Source organism: Polypterus senegalus, chromosome 17 (genome assembly GCF_016835505.1).
Source record: "Polypterus senegalus isolate Bchr_013 chromosome 17, ASM1683550v1, whole genome shotgun sequence".
Taxonomy (NCBI): domain Eukaryota; kingdom Metazoa; phylum Chordata; class Cladistia; order Polypteriformes; family Polypteridae; genus Polypterus; species Polypterus senegalus.
The window spans coordinates 57,769,025-57,781,178 of record NC_053170.1 but is presented as its reverse complement, the minus strand read 5'-3'; the positions used below and the strand labels follow the sequence as shown (position 1 = coordinate 57,781,178).

Genomic DNA, 12,154 nt, shown 5'->3' with positions numbered 1-12,154 from the left:
TGTGTTTATTCAACTTCATTAAAAAAATATCATTTTCTTCATATGTTTTGAGTTGGTGGATTATGTGTCACATGTCAAGGCAATTTGGTATAATTGTGAAGGAAACAGTAAAAAGAGAGAGAGTTTATTTTTCTTTTTAAAAAATTATTAAAACAAAAATGTTTGGCATTTGTTAAATGAATAACACTGTAAAATAAATGTACAACTTAATGCTTAATCATGTCTTTTTTTATTGTCAAAGTTTACAGAATTCAGTTCTGCACACAACAATCATTACCATACATAACTGTTAAGACCATTTTACAAAAAAGTAAAAATGAATTTAGGTTGGTTATAGCAAGCTATTTACCATGTAGTATGCATTACTGTTGATGCTGGACCTTGCCAATGTACTCATGAACAATTTTTTAATACTACATGCAAAATGGAGTGGACATTATGTTTGGGTATCTGTTAATAAGTCATTGGCCTTTTGAACACAACATGCATATTTATCTTTTAAATTTGTTTCAAGCTGAATAGCATCTTGTAGTATCTGTAGATTCTGGACAGACATTTCAAGTGGGTTGAATGTCTCCTGAGGCTCCATATATGCATCATCTGAAAATGATACACCTATTCTTTGTAAATTTTCTATTAAACTTTCTCTAAACTGTTGTGTATTCATGTCAGATAGACTTGTTTGGTGAGATGTAGTGGACAAGCTATCGAACCATATTTGTTCCGGTGTTCTGTTATGTTCAGTTCTAATTCTATGCTTATTCCAGCCTTCTCTGAACATTTCCAATCTTTGATTAATTGTTGAGTAGTAAACATATTGTAGACACCCTTTGTGTAAACTATTGCCTTCTTCAAGTATACCATTATCTTCCATTTCATAAAATTCTTTGTAGATGGGGAAGAGAACCTGTTGAAATACATCTCTCCACAGCCTTTCAATTCTCTGGTTATGGACAGAAAGTCCAGTTATATGGCTGCCACGGTGTAATCCTCTGATGGCATTCATAAGCAGTGCTACCTGAACATTTTCTGTGCCTTGGTCAGACCTCACTCTTAATGGTAATCCATACTGTAGAGCACCCCTGCAGAAAGTCTGTAGCACCGTGGATGAAGAATTGTTTGTAGCACAACTTAAATAAGGTATTAGACGGGAGAAGCCATCGATAGCACCATGTACAACAAAGCCCCACCTATCCATCAAAAGAAAAAATGTTAAGCACATGTGCAGTTTAGTGAAAAAAATTTAATTATAGATTAGGTTCCAGAAGGAAAACACAAATAATGCACATGTTTATGCATACAGATATGGAAACTGTTTTCTGGATAATGAAAATGTTTAGAATTACACATAATTACCTATTCTATTTTCTATTACTTGAAAAAATAATATCACTTATTTTATGCAAAACATATAGCTGTATAAACAAAGAAGTGTCACATATTAATTTGGTCTACTTAAGACAATAATGAAGCTGAAAGTGATATTCATTAAATTAAGAAATAAATCCTACAAGTCTTTTACCTTATAAGCTTCATGTGACTGTCAATGTGCCATATACTGTTAGGTGAGACGGCATGGTATGACCTTCTTTGAACAGTTTGTGACCATCTCTGAGCAGTGCCAATTGGGTCAAGTCTAGCCAATGTGCGTCGAAGTCTGTCCCTTTGTACATGTATTCCCCTTGCCCTTAGCATTCCTGACATCATCTGTTAAAAAACATAATTTGAACATTTTTAAATTAACTGATAATTTTAAAACATTAAAGCTGATTGTACAGGGTTTGTAATTATAGGTAACTATCTTGTAAGAAAATTAAATCTTTGTTTTGTGATCATTACAGCTACATAAACTTGTAAGGTCTTGGCAAGGAACATATTTTATTTTAAAAAGATTGTTGATAAGTGATATATTCAATAAGAATTAATGAAATGGAAGGGAGTGTGACATGGTGGTACAGTGGTAGTGCTGCTTTGTTCACATCCCAGTCCTCTCCGTGTAAAGTTTGAATGTTCTCCCTGTGGCCATCTGGATTTCCTCCCACAGTCAAAAGATGTGCAGGTTAGTGTAAATGGTGATGTTAAATCGGCCTCAGATATGTATGTGTATGTGTATGATCACCCTGTGATGGACTGATGGCCCATCCATGGATTGTTCCTGCCTTGCACCTGATGCTTACTGGAATAGGCTCCAGTTACCCTGTGACCCTTAGGATGAAGTGGATTTACAAAATGAATAGATGGATTGGGATGGACAGCATTGTGTCACAGCAGTTGTTGGTGCTATGACATTATGTGAAATACTGCAAAACTTAGAATATAGTTCACAATTATTCTTGAAAGCTGACTGATTTGTTGTGAGAAAAGATTTTTTTCAATTTCATATATGATATTCTATGTCAAGAGACACAACAAATGATTTAAGGTCAGTCAGTCAGTCAGTCATTCCCAATCTTACTTAATCCAAGCTGGCCCTGACAGCTGTGGGCATTAACAACCCGAGACAAGGAGCCAGTCTATCACAGGGCTGTTACTTAAGATGATAAAAAAGAGCTGTTTAGTACTTCTACATATCTTAAATAAAACTATGTCCCCTAGTTTTTTAACTGCTTTAACATATTAGATTTTTATGTGTTTTTTTTTTTTCATTTCTACTGGGTAGTGTAGAAATAAATAATAGTGTTGTTTCACAGCTTAACAATTACTTATGTTTTGTGAACTTGCTCACTGTCTGTGGATTTTGCAAATTCCATCTCTGTCTATATAGGTTTTCTTCCATATCCAAGTAGATATACAGGTTAGGATAAAAATACACTCTAAATTGATGAGTGTGAACACAAGCAGAATTTGTGATTAACATGTCCTCCAGAATGGGGTAGAGGTTCTTGCCTTGCTGACAATGCTACAAGGGAATTCTTTGGTCCTAGATTATTCTAAATTGGAGTAAGAAGGTCAGAAAGTGAATGAATGGGCAAAAAAGTAATACTCAATAAGTGAATGAACGATGGATTGATCATAATACATTTTAATTGAAAGTTATTTTTGTTTTAAAAAATTTGTGTGCCCTTTGCTTTCCTGTGTAAATCCACTCATAGCTATATGCAGAGTTTATTGCATTGATTTTGAAAAGATCAAAAGTACACTTTTTTTTTACTGTTCTATTCATACTGTATATTATTACCATTATCATTATGTTAAATTGTTATAGAAGTTTTGTGTGGATATCAATTCTGCATTTAAAGTTCCTTTTCTTCCACTTTACATAGTGTCATTTTCTAACCTGCTCAATCCAGACCTGGGTCACAGGGGGGCAAGCAATTGGCACAAGGCAGGAACAAACCCTGGACTGGGTGCCAGTCCATCTCAGGGCGACCCATAAACACACATCAGGGCTAATTTAGTGTTGCCAGTTCACCAAACCTGCATGTCTTTGGGCAGTGGGAGAGAGAACTGGAGCCACAACCAGATGAAATCCATGCAGACATAGGGAGAACATGCAAACTGCATGTGGTAGAACTGACTTTAAAAATTGTATGTTTTATATGCTGTACTGAAGCATCTTGCAGAAATATTTACCAACAGATATTTTAATATTTTGTGTTCCAATTTAATAATATATTTTTGTTTCACATCAGAGTGTAACCATGGAGTGCATAAAATACAAAACAAATTAGTATACCTCAGAACCGGCATTTGGACAACTTGCTTGTAGTCTTTTGCATTCTTCATCCAGTTCATTATCTGTTATACTGCTGAATTTCTGTCTTGGTGACAGACCCTCAGTTTTCAGGCGTTTATAAATATAAGATGCAGAACATCCTATGTGTTCTGCAATTCTTTTCCCAGTGTATCCTTGTGAAATTAAAAGCTTCAGTTGTTCTTTTGAGATTTCAACTTTTGGCATACCAAACTGACCTATTATGAAACAATTTAAAAGAATAATAATAAAACATCCTACTTTATGTCAATTAACAATAAATGTGTACTAACATTATTTATGAACAATTTACTAAAACAGTCTAATTTCAAAGAATAAGAATTCATTTTGAAAATGTTAAATGGTTATGCAGCAATACCAGCATTTACTAATAATTTATATACCAGGGAAAAAGTTAATTTTCATTATGTATAAAACCAGGTTGAAAATACTTTTCTGCTGCTGTGTTTGTGTTTATTAGTTATTTGTGTCATGATGTGTTAACTTCAGCTATAATAAACATTTTTTAGTGTTTACTGATGGATTGTGTATGAATGACTTAAGATGGACTAAACAAGAAAGCTTGACATATACATTAAATTACTGGATAAAAGAAAACTGCAAAAAGAAAAATGAATATAAAAATTATAAGGAAATATTTGGTGTAAATCTAATAACAAATCCTAACAGGTTTAAATTCCAAACTTCTCACTGTATCTTCCTGTTCAAGTCAGCACTGCAGTACAACATACCATTGTGAAGGCTGCTTAATGAAATTCAGGTTAGGTGAGGCTGGGACTGATTCCAGAAGAGTTGGGCACAAGAAACTGCTGCATGCATGGACACACACACACTGACTCTAACAGAAGGAGAATTTGGGACAGCCAGTCTAGCTAAGTGCATGCTTTTGGATTTCTGGGAGTGGAACTGAAGAGAACGAGCAACATGAAAACATGGACATCGTCCAGGAGTATGATTGGAATTCTGGATGCTAGATCTGTTAGGCAGATGCACAAACTTCTATTCTCTCCTGTCACCACACTGTCCTCCAATATCGTAATATTCTGCATAAGTGAAGCGCTTTGAAATACTGTATTCATTGAAAATAAATGTATGAAATTAAGATTAATTTAAACTGATGACATAGTGTTGTTGAACAAGCCCGTTGGACTTGGGCTTAAGGATGATAACAAGTTGAGGTGCTTTTACAGTGGAGTAGCATGTTGTCCCCACATTTCTTTTTTTTCCCTAGAACTGTGGTTCCTTTCAATGTCATGAACATGGTATTAAGTCACCTGGTCAGTCTTAACTGGTAGAGTTGTCATACAGCAGGGTTTGAATGAGAACCAAAACTGCATGCTGTTCCATTCATATTTTGTGCCCAGTACTGCTGAACAAAAATTGAAAGACAGGACAATTGAAAAAAGTGGCATATTCTAGTTAAATAGCCAGAAATTCAGTGTGTAATAATTACAATGAGTATGTGTTGTAATAAAAATTAATTTACTCCTAACTGCAGAACGAATTAAAACGGTTACACAAAAGATGCAGCTCTCTGAAATATTGCAGATAAACAGTGATATATGTGAGAGTTCCTGTAGGTATTCTTGCATTCTGCCACTTGCAAGAGATGCTGATGCAAAAAAAATGGATCATTTTATTATGGCCTTTGCAGTGTGGGTGCACAGTAGGTGATTCCATCATGTGATCAGTTATGCCTCATTCAGAATTCTCCTACACTCGCCTGGTGCTGTCGAGACAGGCTAGAACTCTCACAACTATAAAATTGGTCTAAGAATATTCTCTAAATGTATTTATTTACATATGTATTTAATGCAACTTATTATAAGAAAACAACTAGGAAATCATAGTCCATATATCTCAGTCAATTAACCATAGGCGTTAAAATACTATTTAAGTTTAATTCATTGCTGTGGTGGAGAAAAATCTCTGTTAGAAATTGTTGAGCATCTTTTAAGCATTTTTGCTTTTACGATATTTTAAGAAGTGTAGCAAAGTGTCGTGAATGTATTTATTTAAAGTGACAACACTTTCAAAATCGCACAGGTTAAATTGCTGTTTTATTGTTGGTATCGAAATAAAAAAATAAAATGTAACACCCTTAAAGTTGAACTAATTGCATTTTTCTTCAATACATCCGACTCATTAATGCAGTTTATGAACATGATCTTTCCAGCATGGGGCTACTATTATAACGAAAACAGTATGGGTAACGGACAAGAAAGCGTCTGTGGATGGGGTGCGGCATGCAGTGCATATTCACATTTATTTTAGATTCCAGCTTAGATTAAACAATTACCTCAGGAGTCAAGTATCAAGAACTAACTGGCCCAACATAATGTAACATAGGAGTTTAATGAAACTACTGAATTTAGGAAGAATAACGCCACTGTAATATACTGCATTTTAAATCGTCTTCATTATGTTATTAATATGAAAATAACATTTTTAAAAATGTCACAAGACGCAGTGTTAAATTTAAGTCAACCCTAGGTGATTCAGTTCAAAAGAAAATACAATTGAATGCAGTTATATGTGCATATCGTTAAATGATTTATCAGAAAGAAAGTCTATGCGTGCATTATCCACAAGACGAGAATTGTTTTAATAAATTATGATTAAAAAATTTCATCAATACGTTTTGACATTCCTTGTCAAAGTTCAGTTTCTCTAAACTATACCAATAAAGCAACATAAATATTATTCAACTGCACAAAACATGTTTGCCCTATTGATCAGTTTACTTTCTTATTTAACATTAATTTAAAATGGCATTCATACTTTTGCGATGCTTACCTTCTTTAATGCGCGTAGCAAGAAAGTTGTTGATAACTGGTGGAGAGTTTCTGGCATCATATCTTTCAATTCGTGGTATCAAATCCTCAAAACAGTCTCTCAATTGTACTCTAATATTTTCTGGTAATGCCGATGAAATTCTATCAAAGTTGTGTTTTGCATTTTGCAATAAATTCTTAGTATCAGAATCAATCACAGACCCTTCCAGAATATTTCTTTCTATTGCAGTGAACACAGTTCTAATAGTCCTAAGAACTTCAGAAGTCTCTGCCTGCGCCATGGGAATCTGAACAGGCAGTGAACCTTAACAGGAAGTTTTTGAAAATGTATTTGAGATATCTTGAAATGTGCAGGAAGTCATTTTAAGATATCTTGAAATGTATTTGAGATATCTTGAAATGTGCAGGAAGTCATTTTAAGATATCTTGAAATGTAATTTAGATATCTTAAAAAGCATTTAAGATATCTTGAAATTCATTTTTTTTCAGATATCTGAAATACATTTTTAGATATCTAAAATTAATTTCATGATATCTTAAAATGGGTCTCTGCTCCATTTCAGATATCTAACAATGTATTTCAAGATATCTCAAATTGTATTTCAAGATATCTAAAATGCATTTTAAGATATCTTTAAAAGGACACTCAATTATTTCAAGATATCTCAATAGCATTTTAAGATATCTACAATACAATTTAAGATATCTCAAATACATTTCCAGATATCTTAAAACAGCTTCCTGTCCATTTTCAGATATCTCAAATACATTTCAAGATATCTTAAAATGACTTCCTGCACATTTCAAGATATCTCAAATACATTTTAAGATATCTTATAATAAACAAGTAGTCCCATTGAAATAATAGGCAATTTTACAGGAAATGATTTTGAGATATCTTGAAATGCATTTAAGATATCTTAAAATGCATGAAAGGTCAATTTAAGATATCTGAAAATTCATTTTAGATATCTTGAAATGCAGACACAATTATTTTGAGATATCTGAAACTGTATTTGAGATATCTTGAAATACATTTGAGATATCTCAAAATGTATTGCAGATATCTTAAAATGTAAAGGAATTATTTTAAGATATCTCAAAGCGAGTTTCAGATATCTTAAAAGTAAATTACATTTTAAGATATCCAAAATTCATTTTGAGATATCTCTAAATGTTAATTTGCTTGCCATACACCTGTGCAATTGCTAACAATCAATATACGAGGTGTGGCAGAAAAGTAATGAGACTGATTTTTTATTTACCAAAGTTTTTATTTTTTTCAAACATCAATGTTATCCCCTTCAAAGTAGTTCCCTTGGGCAGCTACACACTGATGGAGACGACGTTCCCACTGTTGGTAGCAGCGCTGGAAGTCTTCAACCGGTATGGTCTTCAGCATGTCCGTTACACTCTTTTGGATGTTTTCTAAAGTCCCGAAATGACGTCCTTTGAGGACATTTTTCAGTTTAGGCAAAAGGAAAAAGTCACACGGACTGAGGTCAGGTGAATAAGGGGGCTGGGGAACCACAGGAATGCCTTTTGAGGTAAAAAATTCTGTTATGGAGAGGGCAGTTTTTCGGCACCATTTTGGCACAGACCTTTCGCATGTGCAAATGTTCAGTCAAAATTTGATGAACGGTAAATCTGTTCAAATTTAATAGTTCACTCAACATTCTTAATGTTAAACGACGGTCTGATCTCACAAGAGTGTTCACACGTTCGATGTTTTCATTGATTTTCGAAGTTGAAGTCCTCCCTGAACGGTGTTCATCTTCAATGTGTTTTCTGCCTTCCAAAAATGATTTGTGCCAGCGAAAAACTTGAGCTCAGGATAAAGAATGTTCCTCATAGGCCTGTTTTAACTTTTTAAACGTCACACTTGCCGTTTAATGGCACAACGTTGCTCCAAATTCTGCTGTTCCATTTTGCGCGATGCACAACCAAAAACACAACTTCGCTAATAGCAGTCACAAAAATCACGTAGTTAACGGAAGGAGTTGAAACTCGCACTGAGCTATGGGAGGGTACTGATACACGTGCTCTATCAAGGACAACAGCGCAGCGTTGCCAGATCGCTTGCAGTGTTGCCAGTCTCATTACTTTTCTGCCACACCTCGTATGTATCATAAGGTTTTAAGAGTCAAGGATGTCAAAGTTGGTGTTTAAGTTTGTGTAAAACCTATTCTTAAAAAATGTAAGTTTTTAAGACACATTTTATCACAACATTTTGTTTTCTATTTGGGCGCCACCATGTTAGGTAACTGTTTCTGACATCTCCACAAAGATCCTTTTCATAATTCCCCAGGGTACACTCGCTTGTGACCCTATGCATTTCTGGGGTATTAAAGCTTGACAGGTAATCCTTGTTTCACTGTTTTAAATGTTCATTATATAGTCCTTACTGGTTTTTCGAATTAATGGAATTATTTTTTGATTCTGAATTTCCAATCGTGTATTGTCTCCTGGTTTTGACCTTTGCTGGTTCTTTGACTTTTGATTAACTTTTTTTGTTTTTCATTTTCTTTTCACTGTCTCTTGTGAGCCAATGTGACTAAATTCTTTTTATAGACACACAAACATGAACACGTTTTTTTGACGAATCTGCTTGTTACGGTTGATACTTATACAGGTCTAATAATCTCTAAACATCTCACAATTTCCACTCTGTAACACTGATCAAGTGAGTTAGCATCTCTGATGAGGCAGGTTAAATGTTTATGATAATTAGGGTAAACACTCCTTGAATTTGCTTTAAATCTCCAAAAATATTAAATTATCTCTCAGGTAAACCTTTGTATAGAGTGCTCAGTGTAATGTTTGTGTTGGCTTGCAGTGGGATATAGGCAGCAATCAGGAAAAAACATTGGAGAACTCTGTCTGAATGAAAAAACAATGGTTTTTAGTCATCAAATCATGATAGCAACTTTGTGAGATAATTCTTAGATGTGTATACCATATATTGTTTTGCATTAAACATATGTCAACTCCTCTTCTTTTACATGTTTATTCTGTGTAAACCTTACTTTAAGGAGGAAGTTATCTAAGAGTATCCCATAGTCTGGTACAATGGAATCTTTACTTAATATATATAATAAATCTTTTACAATGTATTACAAGTATATACTGTATAAATATAGTCGAAATTATGTTAACATTTGAATGATGGAAACAGTTTATTCACAAAACATACTTCATACAGTATGTGCAAGATGATTTACAGGAATGTCTCAACCTGTTCACAATCATGTTCAACACACAAAAACCAACGAGCAACAGTACCTGTTCTGCCCCACATCTTGTTAGTTGAGACTGTTATTTGTTGAACTGTGCTCCCCCTTCATCTTGTCATTTATTAACACGCCTGTCAGTCACGTCCCACACTCACAGTGGTACTATAAAAGTCTATGAAACTCACGTAAAGCACGTAGGTCCCATAATAAACATTTGAATACAATACACCCCATGTGTCTCACGTAGGCACCCCTTTATCTCTTGTTTCGGTCACGTCCAAAACGTATCCTTAGGGTATATAAACCCCTGGGTCTGGTTAGTTGTGGTATGCAGCAATTTGAACCTCTGTCTACGTGCTTCTCTTCGTCTTGATCCAACCGTGGAAATCACTCGCCTTGTAAATGTCTTTTGAAGCTGTATTATTTAATGTACACTGTCTGCTATGTATTGTTTTGTAAATTATTCTTTATTGTCTTTGATTGTACACATGTACAGTGGTGTGAAAAACTATTTGCCCCTTCTCGATTTCTTATTCTTTTGCATGTTTGTCACACAAAATGTTTCTGATCATCAAACACATTTAACCATTAGTCAAATATAACACAGGTAAACATAAAATGCAGTTTTTAAATGATGGTTTTTATTATTTAGGGAGAAAAAAAATCCAAACCTACATGGCCCTGTGTGAAAAAGTAATTGCCCCCTTGTTAAAAATAACCTAACTGTGGTGTATCACACCTGAGTTCAATTTCCGTAGCCACCCCCAGGCCTGATTACTGCCACACCTGTTTCAATCAAGAAATCACTTCAATAGGAGCTGCCTGACACAGAGAAGTAGACCAAAAGCACCTCAAAAGCTAGACATCATGCCAAGATCCAAAGAAATTCAGGAACAAATGAGAACAGAAGTAATTGAGATCTATCAGTCTGGTAAAGGTTATAAAGCCATTTCTAAAGCTTTGGGACTCCAGCGAACCACAGTGAGAGCCATTATCCACAAATGGCAAAAACATGGAATAGTGGTGAACCTTCCCAGGAGTGGCCGGCCGACCAAAATTACCCCAAGAGCGCAGAGACGACTCATCCGAGAGGTCACAAAGACCCTAGGACAATGTCTAAAGAACTGCAGGCCTCACTTGCCTCAATTAAGGTCATTGTTGACGACTCCACCATAAGAAAGAGCCTGGGCAAAATGGCCTGCATGGCAGATTTCCAAGACGAAACCACTGTTAAGCAAAAAGAACATTAGGGCTCGTCTCAATTTTGCTAAGAAACATCTCAATGATTGCCAAGACTTTTGGGAAAATACCTTGTGGACTGATGAGACAAAAGTTGAACTTTTGGAAGGCAAATGTCCCGTTACATCTGGCGTAAAAGGAACACAGCATTTCAGAAAAGAACATCATACCAACAGTAAAATATGGTGGTGGTAGTGTGATGGTCTGGGGTTGTTTTGCTGCTTCAGGACCTGGAAGGCTTGCTGTGATAGATGGATCCATGAATTCTACTGTCTACCAAAATATCCTGAAGGAGAATGCCCGCCATCTGTTCGTCAGCTCAAGCTGAAGCGATCTTGGGTGCTGCAACAGGACAATGACCCAAAACACACCAGCAAATCCACCTCTGAATGGCTGAAGGAAAACAAAATGAAGACTTTGGAGTGGCCTAGTCAAAGTCCTGACCTGAATCCAATTGAGATGCTATGGCATGACCTTAAAAAGGCAGTTCATGCTAGAAAACCCTCAAATAAAGCTGAATTACAACAATTCTGCAAAGATGAGTGGGCCAAAATTCCTCCAGAGCGCTGTAAAAGTCTCATTGCAAGTTATCGCAAATGCTTGATTGCAGTTATTGCTGCTAAGGGTGGCCCAACCAGTTATTAGGTTCAGGGGGCAATTACTTTTTCACACAGGGCCATGTAGGTTTGGATTTTTTCTCCCTAAATAATAAAACCATCATTTAAAAACTGCATTTTGTGTTTACTTGTGTTATATTTGACTAATGGTTAAATGTGTTTGATGATCAGAAACATTTTGTGTGACAAACATGCAAAAGAATAAGAAATCAGGAAGGGGCAAATAGTTTTCACACCACTGTAAATGCCTGTATGTTTCTTTTGTATATGTTTCAGTTTACAACGAAGTACGTCCAGTAAAAGCCTTCAAGATAGCTCGCTCACCCCTTGTCGTTTTTTATGTGGATGTACCGAGTTGTTTAAGCTCTCTGCGGCCGCATTGCACTGGAGGTACGCAGTGGTGCGGAGTGAGGCAGAAAAGTAAAAAGGCGAATCCACGTCGCGGGACAGACTGCAAGAGAATCGTTAAGACAGCTAAGTTAAGGAACGTTCTGGCCACGCAGATCAAAGAAGGATCCTACGGCAACTTAGAAAAGGGGCAATTCCACGGCGCGG

At 35.5% G+C, this 12,154-nt stretch overlaps 1 protein-coding gene across 1 annotated transcript; it reads right to left on the bottom strand.

Moving 5' to 3' along the window:
- Positions 1–379: 379 nt before the first annotated feature.
- On the bottom strand, positions 380–6,791 carry LOC120517203. The gene is made up of 4 exons (XM_039739371.1): positions 6,512–6,791; positions 3,677–3,912; positions 1,523–1,707; positions 380–1,190 (listed from the first exon to the last, which is right to left on the bottom strand). Exons 1-4 carry the CDS (start codon positions 6,789–6,791, stop codon positions 437–439), a joined length of 1,455 nt encoding a protein of 484 aa, XP_039595305.1. The 3' UTR covers positions 380–436.
- Positions 6,792–12,154: the final 5,363 nt, after the last annotated feature.

Coding starts and splice junctions, on each gene's coding strand:
- LOC120517203 (XM_039739371.1), bottom strand. CDS start 6,791: ATGGCGCAGGCAGAGACTTCTGAAGTTCTTAGGACTATTAGAACTGTG. Junction 3,913..6,511: donor TGCTACGCGCATTAAAGAAG/GTAAGCATCGCA, acceptor GTTTCATAATAG/GTCAGTTTGGTATGCCAAAA. Junction 1,708..3,676: donor GTCCAAATGCCGGTTCTGAG/GTATACTAATTT, acceptor GTTTTTTAACAG/ATGATGTCAGGAATGCTAAG.